Here is a 21,781-nt window from a genome sequence, read left to right as displayed (position 1 = left end):
TTCAGCACCAAAAGCACTCCAATTTTTTCACGCGTTTCATTTCCCGCTTTAAAAATCACTCCAATAAAATCGATTAAAAAAACATAGCCGGAAGAATTCCGGAAACGACTCGAAGTGCAAATACACTTAATCGCCATCCAACTTCTCATCAGACAAAACGTGCTTCCACTAAATGATGATTATCTTGAAACAAAACCAGAAAAACGAAAATAAAAACAAGGAAATCAAATCTGTTAAAAAATCTGATCAAATTTTGTCATAACTAATTGAGATCCCGAATTAAATATTTCTGCAAAATTACCTCATGAAAACATCTAGTAAAAACCTACTAAAACCACTAATGAGAGTTTATAAAAAAATACTTGAAGCGAAATCCTGACAAAGTGCTCTTACAAACAACTTGAATTAAAAAACAGAAAAAAGTTCAAATAACATTACAAAAGCACATAAATCCAAGAAAAATTCCGTTCAGCCAAAGGTATCTAGAAGTTCGCAAAACAACAGGCAAGTCATAATAGGCAAAAAACTTGTCTAAAAACCAAAAAAAAAACGAACTGCAAAAAATTAAGAAAAATGGTTCCTATTTTCGCCATTTTTTTGTCAATTTCTCAACAAAAAAATGATTCATATCCATAAAACTGAAACCAATTGTTCTCATGTAAAAAGTTGCTCATGTAGAAGGGGTCTACTCAGTTCAAATTTGAGCCAATAAAACAAAACAATCTTAAAAAAACAGCAAAAATTAGCCCGAAAATCAGCAAAGTACATGAAAAACCTCCGAATTAGCATAAAATTCATATGAATTTCCCGAAACCTTCGAACCACTTCCGAAACCAGCCTAAAATCAAAACAAAGTCATAACCAAACCTCTTAACCAATAAAATTGAAAAAAACTGCTTTAAAATGCCGCACGTGAACAAAAAATTTCGCTCGCTTATAGAATTTTTTTCACACCTCAAATTCTCGCTCTCTAGAAAACAGCGATATGAACAAAAAACCACTCTCTTTTCGCTCTACTCTTCATTTTGTTCAGCAACAAAACCACTCCAAATTTTTTCACGCGTTTCATTTCGCGCTTCAAAATTCACTCCAATTGATTAAAAAAAAGGACTTCTCCATTACTCCTCTTCGAGTCGTAAGAAAAGACAGCGCCCCAATACAATTCAAATTCTTTGAATTGTTAAAAAACCAAGAGCACCGCAATATAGCTACGCTCAGCTTACAGCTTCGCAGCTATAAAAAATATCCCGAAATATTTGAAACCTGGAGATATCCGGAAACTTTGAAATTCACTCCAAAAAATTAGCGATCAAAAAAGACACTCCACCAATACTCTTCGAGTCGTAAAAACAGGAGAGTGCCTAATTAATAGCCGTTGAGAGTCATTTTGAAAGCAAATATATTCGCAACGCAAACTTTCACTTTACAACGTCAGACCTAGTTTCGAAATACCGATAATCAGCTCTGTTGGTCCATTATCGTAGAACTAAAGTATCCAAGTATTACGTGGGTACTGTTCTTGCCTTTTTTGCAATCCTTTTAGAGTATTTTTACTCGAGAATGGTAATTTATCCGATGATTGCGATTCATTTCGTTTCGTCTCTCGAAAAATGATATGATCCCCGTTAAAAACTCTGCGTTATTACATTGCACGTTACTAGGTTGATAAGTGTGTGCTGGTTGTAAATATTGTTCCCACTAAGCAGTGAGCTGAAACAGAAGAGCGAACACTAACCAAAGCTATCGATGACGGATGCGTTAACATCTTCTGTATGTCATCCAGTGTAATATAAGCTGTGCACTTTATCTCAGTGTGCAAATTCTTCCCCTTCGCACACATGGCCAACAAATTCACCAGTTCTATGTGGTACAACAGCGCCGAGTTATCAGCTTTAACAGCTATGACGTCACTGGACACGACTCCATTGTCGTAACTCGAGTAGCACTCGGCATTCGGATTCGCATTGTGAACTTTCGTGTATTTCTCCATCAGCTTAACCAACTCTTCAAAAGCCGTCTTGTCCGGGTAGAACAGCAACACTTCTTCACCGACGTTTGAGAGCTAAAAAATGTCGAATTTGTAGCATGGAAGGGATCACGTTTCTATCTTGAACGTCACTGTTAATGGTTGTCAACTATACAAAACATAGTAATGAAACTAAGTGGACCTGTTTCCTTGTTCCTTTAGGTTTAGACAAAATTCGCATGAAATTTGACCAAACATTTGACAAACATAGCTTCCAAAAATGATTTTAAAAGCGATGCTTCAAATTTTCGTTAAGAATTCAACACCCTATTTCTGACGAAGCTGCCTGATGAGCACTTATCATTTCCAGACTCAGACGTTTTAAGACAATTCACAAGTCTTACCCAATAAAAGTTTTTGTCTTACGATAAAAAAAAACATAGCCGGCAGATTGCCGGAATAGCTGCGAAAGAATAGACCTGCGTGCCATATAATAGAGATAGAAACAGATACAGATCTAAATTGAAAAAAAAAAATCGACGCCGCTCAAAAAACTAGGTAAAAAAAATTTAGCGATAAATTAATAAAGCTTGTTAAAATTCATTCCGCAGAAGCCTCTTATTAGGGACCTTTACTGCACATATGAGTTCCTTTGACCTTAAACAAATTCAAATTAAACTTAAGTTTTAAAGTGCAAAAGTCATTTTATTGAGTGAGGTAAGTCACTTGTGATCAAAACCTAATCACGCAAAAAACTTTTGCTAAAGAGAGTGAGAAATGACGTCACGCGCGCAAACGCCGTTAGTGAGAGGAAGAAGTCATTCAGAAAATTTGACTTTTTCAGCTTTGCTGTGTGAACAAATGTAAAACGAAAAAAGAGCGTCAGACGACGAAACAAAAAAAAACCAAGAGCACCGCAATATAGCTACGCTCAGCTTACAGCGTCGCAGCTATAAAAAAACGTTCGTCACATTTTACACGACAAAAACTCGAGAATCATTGAGATGTTACCCACAGAAGAACTCTTATTACGTAATATCTATTTACAGATTGTCCAATGGGAGAAAAGGAAACACGTCCAATTACAGCTCTGCCTTATCTAAAACAGAGGCAACAGAAACCCTTCCCTGTTAACTAAGCACAGCATCAGCAATGTACTTCAAATTAAATGTATGACATTTGAATGTTTGCCAAGGTGCGTTATTTGCTCCCACCTGTGATAATAAGCAAAATGAAGCATGATTGTTAAGTAACCCAAGAGAGCGAAGCAGCAAACTGAATTCTACGTTTAATTAATGTAATTACAACAAAATAAATTCGAATAGCAAGTCCAGTTTAGCCAAAGTTCTACCACAACAAGTTTAGCCAAAGTTCTACCACAACATTAAGTTTAATATCGTGACCTCCGATATGTCAGTCTGACCTCTTAGCCAAAAAGCTATAATGGCTTTGATTCGCTTCCGCTCACAATCGCTTTTATATTAGCAACAAAATTTAATTCAGAATAAGAGCAACTCAGATCACTCGAAAATGAATAATTTAGGCGTGAAAAAGTCACTCAAGAACAATGAATATTACCACACGGTTGTTATCGCCACCGAGAAGTTAACAAACTCCGAGACGAAGCCGAGGTGCTATGATAACTTCGAGGGCGATAACAACCGTGTGGTATTTTTTTTTAATCAACACTTGTTGCGATCATTTCAAAATTGAACACGGTTTTATCGGTTTTTCATATCTTTTGTGGACAATTATAATTTCAAAGGTAAGTGATATTTCTTTGGATCTGTTCTTCGTTTTCTCCTCATGCGCCCCCTTCCACACACACACACACACACACACACACACACACACACACACACACACACACACAAACACACACACACGCACCCACACACTCACAGACACACACACACACACGCACGCACACACACACACACACGCACGCACGCAAACACGCACCCACACACTTACGCACACAGACAGACAGACAGACACTCACGCACACAGACAGGCAGACACTCACGCACACAGACAGACAGACAGACACACACACACACACACACACACACGCGCAAACACACGCACGCACACAAACACATCCACGTACATATACACACAAACACGCACACACACACACACACAAACACACACTTACACACAAACACATGCATACACACACACGCAACACACACACACAAACCACACAAACATCATTACGAGTTTATCACCACTCTTTTATCGCCACTGTTTACTTAGTAACACCACACACACCACACACAAACTCAACACACACCACACCCCCCCCCCACACACACACACACACACGCAGACACCACACACACATAAACACACACACGCACACAAACACACGCGCACGCACACACATACACACACCCCACCCCCCCCCCACACACACACACACGCACACACACACACACAAGCGCGCGCACACACGCACGCACGCACACACAACACTCTTCACACACACACACCACGCACACACACAAACACACACACACACACTCCACACACTACAAAAACACACCGCACACTCTTCACACACACAGACACATATACACACCACACCACACACACACCACAAACAAACATCACACACACACACCGCACAAACACCACTCACACAAGTTTTTTAGACAAAGTTTATAAAACTGTTTCCATCATTAGACTACGAGTTTACCACCACTCTTTTATCGCCACTGTTTACTTAGTAAGTGGCGATAAAAGAGTGTGATAAACTCGTAGTCTAATGCTGAAGTGTTTTTCCAGTGTCGATCGGGCATCAAAATTTATTACACTGGCAATTTATTTAACTGCTATTATCGCAACAGGTGTTGATTAAAGAACGAAATGCAATTCTAACGAAATGCAAACGCGGTCAAGCAAAAATTTTGCATAAAAACACACACGCTTATAAATAATGCTTCAAACATCGTTCGAAAGCAATTTAGAAATTGCACTTGGGATCACGCGAAACTCGAGAAATCAAGACCACTAAATCACCAGTTAAGCCAATATTCGTAAAGTTACACATACTACTAAAATGATAACTTCAAACTTCAATTTAGAGCAATTGATTAGCAATTGCATATACGCAAATCTGATAACCTGCTTAAGGGTTCATTCGACTTATTCTGCCTAATGAACTGTAATTTAAAACTCTACATCTGAAACAAATAATAGTTCAAAAACAAAATCGAATAAGGAAAGCAGTCCAAAAGAAGACTAACTCCTTTTCGTCCTACTAGTTTTGCTCATATTCAAAGAAAAAAACAGACCACGCAGTTTGTCGGAAAAAGCCCCACTGATTCCCATGGCCCCGATCGGAATTGAAACACGAAACTCATGTTTCTTAATAGGAGGTTCGTTTTTCAGTCACACTGCTGTTTCTTAATAGGATGAGTAGCATTTAAGCAATAAGCATTACACCTGGTAACTAACAAAACGAACATTAAAATACCGGGCATCTAAAACAGGGTGCTATGCATTTTTCTTGTGAATTTTTAAAAACGGAAAAATTGGGTCAAGTGAAAATTTTTTCCAAGAGTTAAACAGACAGCAGAACAAGTCCTAAATGAAATATAATCCAAAAAATGAATAGAAAACTTTTTAAAAGATTAGAAAATCTTTTACCACTTGAACAAAATTAGAGACATCTGCATTAAAATGTAGATACATTGGTATTAATGTTTAAACTCGATGTCTACGGTCAAAAATGCAAAAGAATGAAAGCAGAAAGCTTGGCATCCAAGTAAAATCTTGCTTGAAATCTAATCGACCATCAGTGGCAGGTAAAAACAACAGACAAAAAGTGAATTATGAGAAAAACAAAGCTCGAAAAAGTTTTTATGTGTTTCTTTCTTCAGTACTAATATTGCAACACAAAAAACTATTCATAAACCCAACTGACAGCAAACATTTTTGAATGAATTTGAAAATAGCAACATAAACGTCAAATTTGGCATCAACAAAAAATACCTAGAAAAACAGACTTGAAAACATTGTTGCATACATAGGCATAATAACTCTAGAATCTGTCACCAAAAAAACACACCCTGCAGATTGCCGGAAAATAGCCGCCTTTGATTGCCATAACCAAGATTATGATTGAAAGAGAACTAGTAAGAAAAATTATTTTTGTACTAACAATTTTCAAAAGCAAAATATTTTGATGTCATTTTGGAGCTGCACGTACTCCTGTTTCTGTTCTAGTGAGACTACACAGGCGCTAGTATCATTTCCAACAAGCATTAGAGATGGTAACTAAGAACAAAGTTCGATTAACGGTCATATAAAATTGGGCTTTGTGTTTATCCCGTTTCTATTTCTGATTTCGTTTTTTGATACTGATTCTGGTCAATTTAAATTGCTTTGCTGAGCAACTGCTGTCTAAATACACTTTTAGCAGAATGAGAAAAAAGGGAAACTAGCCTAGAGAAGTCAAAAAGATTTCACGCAAAATGTCGAAAAAGCGGCAAGATGGGTAAAGCGAAAAAAAAGTTCGACGAAGTAAAAAAAATAGGAGCGCTATAATAGCCGGCTGAGAAGATGAGGGCGGCTATTAATAAAGAATACGTTATCCAATAAAGCGACAATTAAACCAATAACCAATAAACAAAATTGCGAAAAAAAACATCAACTAACATCGGGCAAATTGCTCTGTAACGACAAGAAAGCGATTAGCTTCGTTAGTAGCTAGCTGCAACCTATAGAGGCCAGCTTTAGCTTAATTGCGGGAGGAGGTGAGCTGAGCATGGGGGAGTTGGTGAGAGCAAGCGGGGCCAGAGTGCGGGACTACAGGTGGAGGAGGGGTGGCGTGATTGATGATGGGCGGAGTGGTTAATTAGGGCATGAATTTATGTCTTTTAAAGCGTTTCAGTGAATCGCATGCTTAGTAACTAGATCCTAGCATACTTTAAGACTAGCACATTTAGAGAACAGCAAAGCATACTTAGACACTAGCGTACTCAAGGAAACGTAAGGCTCTAAGAGAACTTAATGCTTTCTGGGCGTTAACTGTTTATCTCATTCCTGAGGACAAAAAGTCAAATGATCAGTTGAAAAAGAAACCACCAGTTGAAAAATTGATAGTACGAAAACAAAGACCACCAGGATTATATTAATGCTAAAAGATTTGTTTGACAGCAATTAAAAATTGCATTAATTTGGTCTCAAAAAATTCAACAAGTGACCTTTAAACTTGATTTTAGGCGAATTGAGTACACTGTAAGCAAGGAAAAGACCGCTAGAAAATCAGCTAAGGGAAGCTAATGCAACTTAATGTCCCCAGGGTTTCACCTGCTAATCCCGTCTCAAAGGTCAGAATAAAAAATGGGTGAACACATCTTACAAAACGAGACAGAGCCCAATGTAATGCAAACTCTGTTCATTGTAAAAAAAAACCAGGAGCTCAATAGCAGCCGGCTGAGATGGTCACAGCTGCTCTTAAAAACAATTGAAAACTCTGTTCGGCCCTATATAACCAAAATAATTTTATACAGCTCTATATAACTTTATACAGCTTTATCAAAACAAGATGCCGAAGCAAGACTGCAATAAAAACATCCAACTAATGTCAAAACTAAATCCTCTCACATAACAGGCTTACATTTGCTTCTATTAGAACCTGCTCTAGTGGGGAGTTGATAGCGAGGGGCAAAAATGTTACTCAAGGTCTTCAAATGATGTCCTTACTGATACGCCACTAGAATGATACTAAGACTCTAATTGAAAATATCCAACTGATTGCCAGACAATAATTGCCATTGAACCGCTTGATGTTCAACACTGAGATTGCAACAGTTAAGAAAAGAAGATAGAGATTTCAGAAATGTTGAAGTTTGGTGTGCATTACCCTACATAGGTGATAATGATTGAACTTCGGTAACCTAATGAATGCACTTTGACCTTTTTTGATTGTTCCAGTTTCTGATGACTATGCCCTTTCGACTCTTTCCGTTAATAAATATACTGATAGATTTGTTGAACGAGATCTAAACAAGGACCAGGAGTAAGATTAGTCACAATAAATACGAACCGTTTAGAAAGAACAAGAAAAGGTAACTTAGATACCACTATGTGCGCTGATGCCATCGGCTTCACTAGTGTATCCCATTTCAAAAGCTCACAGTTATCCACAAAATGCGTAAAGGCATCTTTCACAAAAGACAGCACCAATAAAATCCAAAATCTTTGGGCTGTGGGTTGTGAAGCAACAATTTGACGACGGCTCGCCAATTGAGTAAGGAAGCTTAAAAATGTGAATGAACGATCAATTTAGATTGCGCGAAACTCAAAATTTAAGGACAAAACGGTCAATCGATCAAAGATCAAATCGGTCAAGCCAAAATCTTGCATAAAAAGGTACCCATGACTACAAACAAAAATCTTATTTCTTGAGTGAATTGTGAAAGTCAAACTTTGGCAAAACTGGACTTGCAAAACATTTGTGATTAATCATTTGGACACTAACTCAAGTGTAAGTATCGTTGTTGTACGTTGCTACATGAAATAGTACCCCATCACTAATAGAATTAAAATACTCTAAAATGCAAAAGAATTGATTTGTTTAAAAGCGAAAACAGAACAGGTTGGTGTATCGATTCATTAATTTGCAACATAGCAACTTACATGTCTCTGATAAGTCGAGTGCAGCTGAAGAAACACGCACTCACAAACACACTGAATTTTCACAAAACTAAAGTTTACAAATTTTGAGCAAAATCCAGCTACATTCTCTTCAACTCGGTTACAGACAACAATCATTGGAAACACACATGATATACTTGAACTTCATTTTTAATGATTACAGGGTACTGTTATCAGTAAAACAAGAGCTCACATTTCAAAAACATTTGACACCGGTGAAATCGCCTCAATCCGGTTAATACAAAGCCAGTACAACAAGGAATAGCTCCAAAAGAAAGTCGGGCTGGGGAAGCAAATAGCAATAATCTTGGAATTTCAGGCATTTTTTTAAAGTTGAAAATTTGCAAGCGTCGCTAAATGTTATATATAAATGTTACCCATTTCTATGTTTGCCATAATTTGTTCATTAGTTACAGTTGGCTTCCAAAATCAGTATTCATTTTCAATCGAATGTTGAGAAATTGCATTTCTTTATTGAGGAGCTATATAGCTTTCAAAACAATTTCTCAAAGCTGTAGAAATCAACCAATTAGGTCTCTCTCTAACCTCGACCATGACACTTTGCTGTACTTTGCGAAGAGACCTCCCATCGGAGTGAACAAAGGTCAGCAGCAACTTGAGATACTGCACGTATCTTCCATGTGACTCTATGCAGTGCACAAAGTGCTGTATGATTCTGTCTTCCACATTCTCACACAGCTGTCTGTTTTCCAAGAAAATGTGACGCACAGTCTCCGCTTCCAGGAGCTGAAACGAAAAATTGCTCAAAACTTTTTTTTAAAAAAGGAAAAGGAAGCTTCGAAGGACACTATGAGACGCCATGCAACATGTAGAAGGAACACAAAACTAGAAAGGGCAGACAACAATTCTACAAATTGCGTTCCTGTATCGCTACCTTCTGTTATCTTCAGAAACATGTATACAACTTATTCAAATTAACGTATTTTTCCACAGAATTTACACTTTTTTTTCAAAGATTGATAAATTGAATCAAAGAGATAGAGAAAACATTGACTGAAACGGTTAAATTTAATTCAATTTAAATGGAACAAGTCTTTGGGGTTTTTGTTGAAGGTTGTCTTTCATTTCCAGTTTTCGCCATGGATATATATCACATATCACGCAGACAATCAGATTGCGTTTGCCTGGGGAAATTCGCAATACTTTTCAGAACCGAAATTCATTTCATTTCAAATACACAAATGGTTATTTATGTCACTGTAAGAGGCGGCCATGTTTCACTTCGAGTAGAAGACAATCTGATTGTCTGCAGAATCTTGTGACTTCAAATGACTATAGCACACTTGAAATAAATGACAAGACGCTCCAAGCTGGCGAAATGAATATCAAACAACTATACAAAATTTAACTCAATTGCAGAGCATTAAAAAAATTGACATACAAACTTACTCGTCCATTACATTATATTATTTTGTACACTTGTGCATCACGCCATGGTCACTCACCAATGCACCGATTTGATCGTTTGGAATTAAAAATCAAAACAATAGCAACTTTTACCTCATATATTAACCAATAATAGCTATTTCGATTAGTAAGCTGCCAATATGCACGGAGACGAGCTGACATGTTTTTTATGTTATTCAAAGTTGTCAAAGTTGTTTAAGAGCAAAAAACAAAACTATAGAGTATTATTAACCACTTCTTGAATAAGTAGATAGCTGAAAATATATCAGATGCACGGCTATGATGTTAGCCGAAAATTGACTCCATAAAACCGTTACGAGCTTATATTCAGGTTTTTGGGGTTGTAGAAGAAGTGCAAAGCAGCTAAGAAGCAGTGAAGTTTTAAACAATTAAATTTCACTTGCAGGCTATAACCGACACGAATGGCCCAAGACTTCTCTACCAGCTTTTGGAGACTTGGAGTCAATAAAAAATAGAACACCGAAACTGTAAAAAATTAAGACAAGGAGGCTGGGTAAACCCTTTGCACATAATTTTCCGACCCCGCTCTTTCAAATTCTTGGCAAAAGGATCTACCAAATCAAGCCAAGATATAAGTTTAAACTGATATTCGTGCTTTGTAATTAAAAACTGCGATGTATTCTCAAATTAGGACAGACATGAATATAACTGAGGTAACAACCATCGTGGTCACGTTTTTCCCCTAGCATGACCCAAAATTGAACTGAGTAACACATATATTTAGTTGAAAAAGGAAATAAGCATAAATATAATATCTCGAGCGAAAAAAAAATTGCACAATTATAAATACAACTTTGTCAAACAAGAAAAATGATATTCAACTTCTATCAAACCGAACTTCACACACTACAAAATCATTTTAAAAAAAGTTTTATAATTATCCAGTTTAGTTAAACCGTATTTAAATTATTTGCAATTCGACATAAAAATTAAGCGCGCTCGAAAAAAGCACCACACACCAAACCACCACAAATAAGAAAAAAACCAACACAAATCTCAAAAATTCACATATTTTACGACACCCTGGTCTCAAAATTAGGGAACGACCACTCAATTTGAGCAAAAAGTACGATAGGTTCACAGAAACCTGTACAGTCAAAGAGACCTCACTTTAATGAGACTAACTTAAGAGAGAGCAAAGAACATAACCGACTAATTGCTCCCAAACGACCGGCGGGCAGTTGGCTTTGTCAGTAGCTAGCTTAAGTTTAGTGAAGCTAGCTATAGCTTAATTGAAGCGGCGTGAAGTGAGCGCATATTTGGAGACTAGTGAGCTGAAGGGCTCTAACAGCACTTAATGCCCTCTTGGTGCTACCTGTTTACCCATTTTGGAGGACGAAAAGTCCAATGGGACAGACGAAAAACAGACCAAGCGAAAAATCGCATTTAGAGACCATAGGACTAAAATAATTGCTACAAAGTTTGCTAGAGAGCAGTAAATGACAATAGGAACAAAACTTCCCAAATACTTTTTATACAAACAGAGTCAAATTCATTAAAATCATCAATTCGTTAAAAAATTGTCGAAAAAATTATTTGCTGACCATTAGCATCATTATGCACCATTAGAACACGTTTCAGCTTCAAAAAAAACAAACCCGCCAGAATGACTGAAAATAACCACCGTTAGTTACCATAACCATGATTGGGAATGAAAGAAAATAATGAGAAACGATTTTTGTACACAAACAAATTTTAGGTGGGAACTATTTTGATGTCATTTCGGTGCTGGAAGAACTCCTGTTTCGGAGTTCAAATTCTATCAAATTATCAAACCGAACTTCAAACACTAGAATCCTTTAAAAAAACAAGAATCCTTTAAGCATTGGTAACTAAGAACAAAGTTCGAGTAACAGGCATCTTAAATTGGGCTTTATGGGTTTATCCCGTTTCTATTTCTGATTCAAATTTTTGATTCTGACTCTGTTCATTTTATATTGCTTCGCTGAGCAACTTTTGGGAGAACAACAGTTCTCTTCTCCCATTCTGCTAAAAACAATTTTAAAGCAGAATGGGAGTGAAACTAGCCTAGAAAAGTCAAAAATATTTCACGCAAAATGAACAAGCTGTGAACTAAGGTCAAGCGAAAAAACTTTAGTACGACGAAGGAGCGCTAAAATGGCCGGCTGAGAAGAAAAAACAGTTGAACAATTATCTTAAAAATTCCGAATTTTTTTCAAAGAAAAATGTCTTTCCATTTTTAAGTAGTTAGCAACAAGTTACGCTTCAAAACCACAAAATTTAATCTTCTCTATACTATACTTGAGTTACAAAACTCACTGCTTCACTTTGACTTCTAATTGACGTTAAAATCTAAAAGGAAATTAGAAAAAAGACTGCTCCACAAAAAAACCTATTCTATTAAAAAACCATCATGACAGTAATAAAATACTTACTATAAACAATATGAAATTTCTGGCCGCGCGTTTATTCAAAATATTAAATTGTCATCATTACAATCGGCAAAAATAATTAAGACTAGTAGAAAATCACGCTACAAGTAAGCAAAATATCGGTGAAATGCCAAATGTTTACATAAACCTGGATAACTCATCGCATAAGACAAAAAAATGAACATTAAATTAAATCGGACTTGGTATTGTCAATCAATGACCTTTCTATTGATACCACTTATGTCTTTCCCCGTCAACTATATCGATCGGCCAAAATTGACTAAAAAACAATTGCTTTTATAGTTCATCCCACCACTAAGGGGAGGGGGTCGGACCAAAAAAAGGCGGCCCGCAAATGTATTTATAAATGAAATACTTGTGAATACACAATTTTTAACCTCCTCTGGCGTCAATGAATATACTTATATGATTGTAAAAGTTTTTTCTAAGTTATAACGTAAACCCATTAGATGCAATATCAAACCTTTCGTTCGAACTAGTCTATTTGACTAGATTATATAAGCTAAAGTGGTACCTTCCAGATGGGTACCTAAATATAGGTTTTAACTTAAAATCGAAACATTCCTAAAATAAACTTCAGAAAAAAATCCGAGGTGCATCAATTTCTACGGTTAGAAACCATCACGCGGGTATCTTTCTTTTGCCACATCAAAAAAGGCTAATTAGTTAGAAACTACGGAACATACATCGGTTGTTTAATGAAAATTAATTATGACGCAATGCGAAATAAGAATAGAGATTATGCAGCAACATAAACCATAAAAAATGTATCAAAAATATTTTCTAAATGGTAGATTCAATTAGGTCAAATAACCCGCATTGCAACAGCAGCAAATTGCGTTAAGATATTTTAATATACCTAAACAGATTTCAAAGAAATTTTTTACCTTCACAGTATTTTTTGCGGAAAAATTTCAATATTTCGAAGCAAATATTTACATCATTGGCAAAAGATTAATAGCTAATAGCGGCTATTTAGATCTTCATCAAGAGCCCACTTATAATGCGGATCAAAACAACGACGTCACGCACACTTAAACGAAGGAAACTGTCAATTTGAGATTTTAAAATGGATGGCAACCAATGAACTTGTCAGCTTCTCACTTAAAACTCAACAAAATTCCATCTATGATGTGCTCAAAATTATAAACAAAGCTAATATCGTACGCAAACTTTACATACCAACAATTACATCTTATACAAAAACAAACTTAATCTCTCTAAGAGTATCAATTGATATTTTCACAAATCCAATCTATCTACTCGTTCATAAGAATTAGTGTACTCGAAATTATTCCAATTTTTTATTCAACGTATCGAAGTCAGTGTCAAGCACACAAAAATTGATGTCGAAAAACGCGATAAATTAATTATTTAAACAAGTAGACAGAAGGAATGTGACAATATCTCAAAATTCTTTAACTTCAAATGCAAATTTAAGAGAAGAATTCTACAACTTTATGAGCCGTTGAATCTCTTCCCTAAAACAATGAAATCTATCAGTAATAGAATAATGTGACAAGATTTCAAAAGGATCCAAAAACAAGAAAAAGTACCCGACTTTTACTTGGAATCTGCAACAAAGCCATAAATTCAAACAGTTTCTGAAAACAGAGGAAGTTCTCCTCAAACATAGCAATCACGTTTCTGTACACAGGTACTTCTGTTGATTTGCTTTCTATACAAAAACAATAGATACTGATCCGACTTGACGAACAAACATGGTTATCAAAAAATGACTTAAAAAATTTAGCCTAAGAGTAGAACAATTTTACTTGATTTCACAGTTTCACCTCAGAGACCTTAAATTATCTAGAGTGACATGGAGTGAACTTAATCTTCAGCTTAAAAGTCACTTGGCGAGGTAACTCAATCATGATAAAAAAGTCGTGCAATTTAACAAAACCTATGCCCAATAAATATGACAAATGATGGATGAATATAAAAATTTAACAAAACTGCTCTTTTGAGTTCGGCGTCGTTAAAAACAATGGTCTTGAGGAAGGCGACACGTAGCTGGACAACTCCGGAAACTAAAAGTAGTAAACTCAATCTATCACTTACCAAAAATCTCTGCTAAAAACCAAGAAAGCTGACTCATTATAAAAAGGACACTGTCAATCCATTACAGAAAAATATGAAATTCTGCTGTGAATTGAATGAACTACAAATAGCACAGTAGAGATAGAAGAATACTAACTTAATCAACACTAATAAATCTATGCATAAAGCAAAATTGTCCTCTAAAAAACAAAAACCAAGTCCAGTGAAGTCCTCTCCAACTGACGAGCGGTTTAGGCGGTCAGTAGCCAGCTGCAGCTTTAAGATAGCTTAAGCTTAATTGACGGGGAGGTTCCCGAGAGGATAAAGCAGGCGGGGTTACAGGTGGAAAGAGGCAGAGGTCGTGAACGAAGGGTAGTAGGTGGGAGGTGAATTGGGAGGGGGATTCTGATGTCAATCTTTAAGAACTCTCCATCATAATATGAATGAAGTCGCTTAAACAGTTTTGGTGAATATCATACTTAGAGAATAATGAGCAGTAAGGCTCCAACAGAACTGATGGTCCTCCAGGTTTTGAGGACAAAGTCAAATGTTCAGACGAAAGAAACGATCAGATAAAAGTCGGCAGTAAAAAAAACTCATAAAGACCAAAAGGACAAATAACATAACCAACTAACTTCGAGAGAATTGCTCTTATACGACTGGCGAGCGGTTGACTTCGTCAGTAGCTAGCTACGGCTTTGAGAGGCTAGCTTAGATTAATTTTAAGGGGCGTGGGGTGAGCGCTGCAGGGAGGATGTCGAGGGCGCTGGGAGGATTACGAGTGGAACGATATTTAGGGTGCGTGGTGAAGTGTATCAAGTGGGATGTCGGGGAAGTAAAACGGCGGGAGGGGCGGTCAAACTCTTAGTACCGCCCTTCACACCATGAATTTATGTCACCAAAACCGTTTCGGTGAATCGCACGTGTAGCGTCTAGTAAACCGAAAAGGACTATGAGAGCATAAAGCCCTGCGGGTGTTAAATGTTTATCCAGTTTTTGAGGACAAAGGCCAAAAGGGTCAGACGAAAAATCGGTCAAGCAAAAAATCGCATAACAAGACCGCAGGACTAATATAATTACTACAAACCTTGTTTGAGAGCAATTAATAAAGGCTATAAACATTGTTTGAGAGCAATAAACGAGTTCTGAGCTCTGACATCTTAATTCGATAAGTAGTTTGTCGACAAATATTGTCCAGCTGCAAAATCCTGAAAACAATAGCATTCTCTTTCTCCGAGTCTAAAATTAAGAGAACCAAATACTCAATTTTGGTTCGGAAAACCACGTGAAATCATTAGTATAAGCTATCGATTAAAGGTAATAAATAAATGTTCCATTTTTCGAAGTTTTCGTCAGTTTAGAGTACGAGTTTCTTTTCAGGATTTATTGAATAGGCTACCAACCTTGAACAATTAATCCGCCAAGCTGTCCCCAGAAATTATTTGAAAGATGCATTATCTATACGTAACAGCTCTCCCTTTGAAACTTGGGATAAGATTGCAGCAGTCTACGTAACGCCAATCATGAAAACGCTCAAGAGCAGCTTGGCCGCACCAATAAATCAAATTCATTTCAGCAAAAACATTTTGACTCACAGATCATGGATTGCAAAGCGGTAACATACGAAAGGGAAATTGCAAGTGAGCTACTAGGGTAAAAAGGAGTAGTCATTAGGAAATGGAGGATAGGAGTGACAGTGCACAAACAGTGTTAGAAATTCTTCAAGATCTTTAAGTATCCCAACAAACGAGCGGTCGATCATATTAAGATAGCGAAACATTGCTAAAAAGACAGCTGCGGAAGACTTCTGGAGTGCACGAAATGCCCTCGAACGACTGCCGATGCAAACAATTTAGAAGGAGCATAGGCTACGGAAACTTTTTTGTGCAAAAAATATTCAAACTGTTGAGGGGCTCAAACCGCGGACCTCTCCGATACGCGTCGAGGACAATACCCCTGTGCTACACCGGCTATCAACCTTCATCTCTCACAATCAATTCAATTTCAGCCACAGACTGAATGCGTGCAGTTCAGATCGCTCAAAAATCATTTAAATCAAAAATCACACATACGTACAAAAAACACACATACGTTTACAATAATAGCCTCAAATTTCGTACGAGAGCAAGAAAAAACACTTTGATTGTGAGGAAAGTCATTTTCGAGAATAAGGGAAGTCACATGTAACTTAATCACGCAAATGAACAAAAAATTGCGCTAAAACTAAGATTGAAAAATGACGTAATTCAGTCGAAATTGCACTAAAAAAATTTGAAGTGATCGTGAGGTCATATGGTCATAACAAAGATCTAGACGACGAAATAAAAACCGAATAACGTCAGCAAAATTGCTCTTGAATGAAGGCGCAATTTAATTTAGGGGCTGTAGCCTCGATAAATTTTTCTTTATGGGCGCGAAAATATCAGCCGGCGGTAAGATTCGAATCCCCAAATTCCTGAGTACAATTCTGTCATCTCGACAGGAGTATTAACCACTTGGATATCAGGGATTTGTCATCGAGTCTCTAGCAATTGAATTTGTTTGAACAACAAACTTCAATTGGGAGTGAGAGCAATTGAAATCAAGAAGTGCTTGAGAAGTCAAAGAATATTCTAGAAGAAAAGCACAAAACGGTCTAGCAAAAAATTTGCACATAAAAAGGCTTACAAAAATTGCTTCTCATTCGAGAGCAATTAAAAACCGAGCTATTGCCATAATAGCGCCAGATATGACTTTGCGGCTATTATAAACAGACATTGGAGAGAAATATTTTCTTAAAAGATAAGTTCTTAAAAACACGCAGCAACAATTGCGTCCAAATCCGTTCCAGTAATTAAAAATTTCTATGGAAAATAGAATTCAAAAATTTCAATCTAATAAATCTGTGCCTTCAAAATCTCTCTTCCAGTGTACTTTCTCATTGATATCAAAATTCAGAAAACACCTCAACAGATCTGTTTAGAAAATACAGCACCTCAATTAAAATTAAATTCTTTATATTGAAAAAGAGAACCTAAACACGATTCGTTTCAGCAAATGACGCAGCTATTTAAAACACTTTTCTCATCAAAATTAAATTTAACTTATAGCCAAAGGTTTGCAAAATGCAAACAACCGATAACTCAGAATTACACGCGGTTTTGCAATGTAATTTCATTTTTATTTCAAATTTGTTTCCGGGGTCACTGACAAGCAATATTCTCTCTATTGCACCCGGATAACTAACTGCATTTCGCTAATTGTAACGATTCCGCGTTTAACCCAGGCCGAATTTACCGACTTTCGACATATCCTACAATTTTGATTAATTTGCTAAAAAACAAAAATCATAAAAAGAAAACCTATTCCCGTTCAATCTATCACGAAGATCAATAGAATGAAAATCAAGAGGAAAATCCCACACAACTTTTTTGTCGGCCCAATTTTTCTAAAACATTGATGAAGACCCAATGCAATGGAACATTTCTGAATTTGCTCAAACATGAAGGAAATGTTTTCCAATTTTGTATTGTAAATTTAACTAAATACCTCTGTTTTTCAGGAAAAAATACGCTCGCATTTAAGATCACTTCGTTAAAAACAAACTCAGAAACAAACCAACTAACGTTGGAGAAATTACTTTCCATGATTCACGAGGGTTCCATGACCCGTGACCTCATGGATGCCTGTCTGCGACCTTATCTATTAACCTATACCCGCTTTGCTAATATCTCCCTTACAATCAGCTTTGTGTGCTTCAAACTTCGTTCGAGGACATTAATTAAGTGCTTTACTGGGATCAGTTCACGATGCTTAGAAACCACAAACCTTAAAATATCAATTAAAAAAGTCCGAAAAACTAAAACACTTAAATTATGGGGTTATTATGCTATGTGTTTAAATAGCAGTCAATAAAAATTTGAAAAAAAAACAGCTATAATAATTTTTTAAAATTTAAAAACAACTCAAGAAGACAAAAAATTGAGGTACATTTCATCGGAAAAACGTTAAGACTGAGTTCTAAAGCAGAGTTCTAAAAAACGCTGAGCATTCAAACCTCAAATAACTTAGCAATAAAAAGATTGGACAAGTATCCTAATAATCTATTTCCGCCAATAACTTTAAACACAACGCACTAATAATGGAAGAATTGCTGAAACGACTGGCAGGCGGTGGGATAAATTGAAGAACTGTTTCAGCAGTAGGAGTTGCGTAGCCAAGATGCCTCAACATAAGACGCAAATATCAAAACCGAGATCAATTTCCATTAAATTTTTGGCAATAAACCAATTAATTTTCTGAATGACAATTTCCAATTAATACTCTGAATGACGCAAAAACGCAAAAATCAAAAAAATCAAGCACAGATAACACCTTCGAAGGAGCCTGAGACTATTTTGGCGCCAAAGCAGCAAAAACCTACAATTATTAGAGCAAATTTAACAGCATACTTAAACCTCCGTCATTTCTCAGGTGCAAATTAAGCGCGAAAAAATTAAATATTCCACAAGGAATTTGATGATTACGCCAATCATGAATTGACAAAAGTTATCTTTAAGTTTATAGTTCCTCTAAAAAGGGGTCAAAACAGTGAGGGACAAAAAAAGACAAAGGGTAGTTTCAGTGTTACAAAAACATACATGACCACATAAGCATCGCTCCAAATACAAAAACATCGCCAAAAAATGCCCGAAAATAAGTATCCATATCTCCATTACTAAAGATAGAGTCGAAAAACTCTGTAACTCAAAACAATCTGCGTATCACGCGATTTCTAATGGAACCCCTCTTTTCTTTTTACGTAAAAATATCAATTCTCGGAAAATTGACTGACAAAAACTATGATAATTGACCTCAAATTCAGTTACACAGTCCAATTAAGTTACCTTAAGGTACACAGTCCTGTATTTATTCCAAAAACGGCTTGGAAAAGCTATTAAACGTAAAATTAGTTCAGCAAATTGTAGGTACGACAGCTACCCAACAAAAACAACACGACCCAGAAAATTGATACCAATACGTCATGTTGGCTGCTGTTTGTTGGGATACTACATACGCAAAAAAAAACTTTCTGATCAAATTTTCAAAGACAGAGTGGAGAGAAGTGGGAGACAGAGAGGAATAAGTAAAGAGGGTGATTAATGACAGGGATTGTGAGGGTGATGGTATTACTCACTGATATTAGTGTAACTCCGCGCTGCAAAACGGTCACCTCTGTAATCAAAGGTCAACTACGACCAAAACGGCCTTAAATGGTTTTCATCGCAGTTTTGATTAACCAATACCGCAGCTTAAACCTTCACAAGGTAAAATGGTAGCTTTATTTATAGAGACGCTTCTAGTTGGGGGCTAAATTCCATCTTTTCCGCGGTTTTCCTGCGCTCGAGCAGTCATCGTGATCTACATTGATCACAATATAAGGTTCACATCACAATTTTCATGAAGTGAGACAATATTTGATTCCAAACCTTTACACAATTACATAATTTTCATCATTTCAACGCCAAACATTTCTGCAATTACAATCGACCAAAAGCAGCTAGCTAAAGATGAGCTATTCTGTCACGCAGTTAAAACCCAAATTCAAATTATTTCCTAAAATGTCTGTCTCCCTTCGAAACTGTTGACTATTAAAAGCCAAACATAGCCGGCAGATTGCCGGAATAGCTGCGAAAGAATAGACTTGCGTGCCATATAATAGAGATAGAAATAGATACAGAAGATACAGATATAAGTTGAAAAAGTTGTCGACTCCGCCCAAAAAGCTATGTGAAAAAAACATTCAGCGATAAATTAATAAAGCTTATTAAAATTCATTGCGCAGAAGCCCTTTCATTAGGGACCTTTATTGCACATAATAAATCCTTTGACCTTAATTTAATTCAAATTAAACTTAAGTTTTAAAGTGCAAAAGACATTTTATTAAGTGAGGTAAGTCACGTATGACCAAATTCTAATTATGCAAAAACTTTTGCGAGAGAGAGAGAGAGAGAGAGAGAGAGAGAGAGAGAGAGAGAGAGGACGTCATGAGCGCAAAAGCCGATAGTGAAAAAGAAGTCATTCAGAAAATTTGACTTTCAGCATTGCTGAGTGAACAAATGTAAAACGAAAAAGAGCGTCAGAAGACGAAACAAAAAACATTGCCGGAAGAATTCCGGAAACGCCCCCAAAACATCGTCGACGTGAAGGAATTACCTTTTAAATCAACTGCTTCCAACTAAAGCGGCTACTAAAACATCCGTAAGTTCTCTTAATCGAAAGTATTTTACAATATAACACAGTAATCAATTGGTAACTATATAAACTTTGTCGCTTTAGCAACAATCATTAGTTGTCGCTTTAAATCACAATGAACGCGATTTAATTTAACAATGACCAAAAAATTAACCAAATCGAAACTAATCAAGAAAAAGAATAAAGAGACAGAACAATATACAAGCGCAAAAATTCGTATGTTACTAAAACTAAGCCCTACGAATATCGTAAAGAGACTTAGTCAAAATTTGTAAAAGTGAATTTAATAAACCCTCCGTGCCAAATTATATTAAATAGAATCCATTGCCAACAAAAAACTTTAAACAATCAAAAGGAAAAAGAAAAAAATTATTGGTTCGAATCGATAAATTTCAGTTTAAAAAAGGCAGGGAAAAAACAACAGATTAAAAAAACAATTTCTGAAAAATCAAAAAAACTGAACTGGAAACTCCTCATTAAAAATCAAAATTAAAAAAAAATGAGGAAAAAACATGAACTTTTGTTATTGAGCAATCTGGTTTAAGAACATTACATAGCCATCTTCCTGTCTCAGTGCGAAGCGAAAACAGCTCAATTGCGAAACAGTAAGACAATTTAAAAAAATATTAAAAATATGGTGAAAATTTTCACTGAAATTTAACGAGTCACTGCCAAAAACTATTCAATTAGCAAAACGAAACCAGAAACAACGATACTGCACCAAAAGACTTTTTATGGTAAACAAACTCCATGCACAAACAAAAAACTCAGGAAACTTTGACAAAAACCGCTAAAATCGGATTGGTATGCGTACAATTTTATCAAACAAAAACACCTCACGTGGCATCCAATTCAAGAATTTTCAAAGGGACGTTGAATTTACTAAATTGGTTATGAAAACACCGCTCAAAGATCCAAAAAAGAAGAAATTAATAAAAAAAAAGCCAAAAATTGACAAAAAAAATTGAGAAATATTGTCTAAATTTGCACTTGAAACGCATTATTAAGCTCTTAAAAACATTGTGAT

At 36.2% G+C, this 21,781-nt stretch overlaps 1 protein-coding gene across 19 annotated transcripts in view; it reads right to left on the bottom strand.

The window, feature by feature from the left end:
* Positions 1 to 21,781, bottom strand: part of LOC142342608 (inositol 1,4,5-trisphosphate receptor-like) — a 175,066-nt gene that overhangs the window by 91,940 nt on the left and 61,345 nt on the right. For 12 of the 19 annotated variants that reach the window (XM_075394000.1, XM_075394013.1, XM_075394006.1 and 9 more), the window contains 4 exons: positions 19,697 to 19,717; positions 9,182 to 9,382; positions 8,618 to 8,641; positions 1,736 to 2,062 (listed from right to left, as the gene is read on the bottom strand). In XM_075394000.1, the coding sequence (XP_075250115.1) occupies positions 1,736 to 2,062; positions 8,618 to 8,641; positions 9,182 to 9,382; positions 19,697 to 19,717 (573 nt within the window). The remainder of the gene's footprint in view (positions 1 to 1,735; positions 2,063 to 8,617; positions 8,642 to 9,181; positions 9,383 to 19,696; positions 19,718 to 21,781) is intronic. The other 7 variants (XM_075394004.1, XM_075394019.1, XM_075394017.1 and 4 more) reach the window with 3 other exon arrangements.

Source organism: Convolutriloba macropyga, chromosome 7, assembly GCF_964194025.1.
Source record: "Convolutriloba macropyga chromosome 7, txConMacr16.3, whole genome shotgun sequence".
In the NCBI taxonomy this organism is placed as follows: Eukaryota; Metazoa; Xenacoelomorpha; order Acoela; family Convolutidae; genus Convolutriloba; species Convolutriloba macropyga.
Note: the sequence above shows the minus strand (reverse complement) of the source record. Positions and strands in the feature narration are given on the sequence as shown.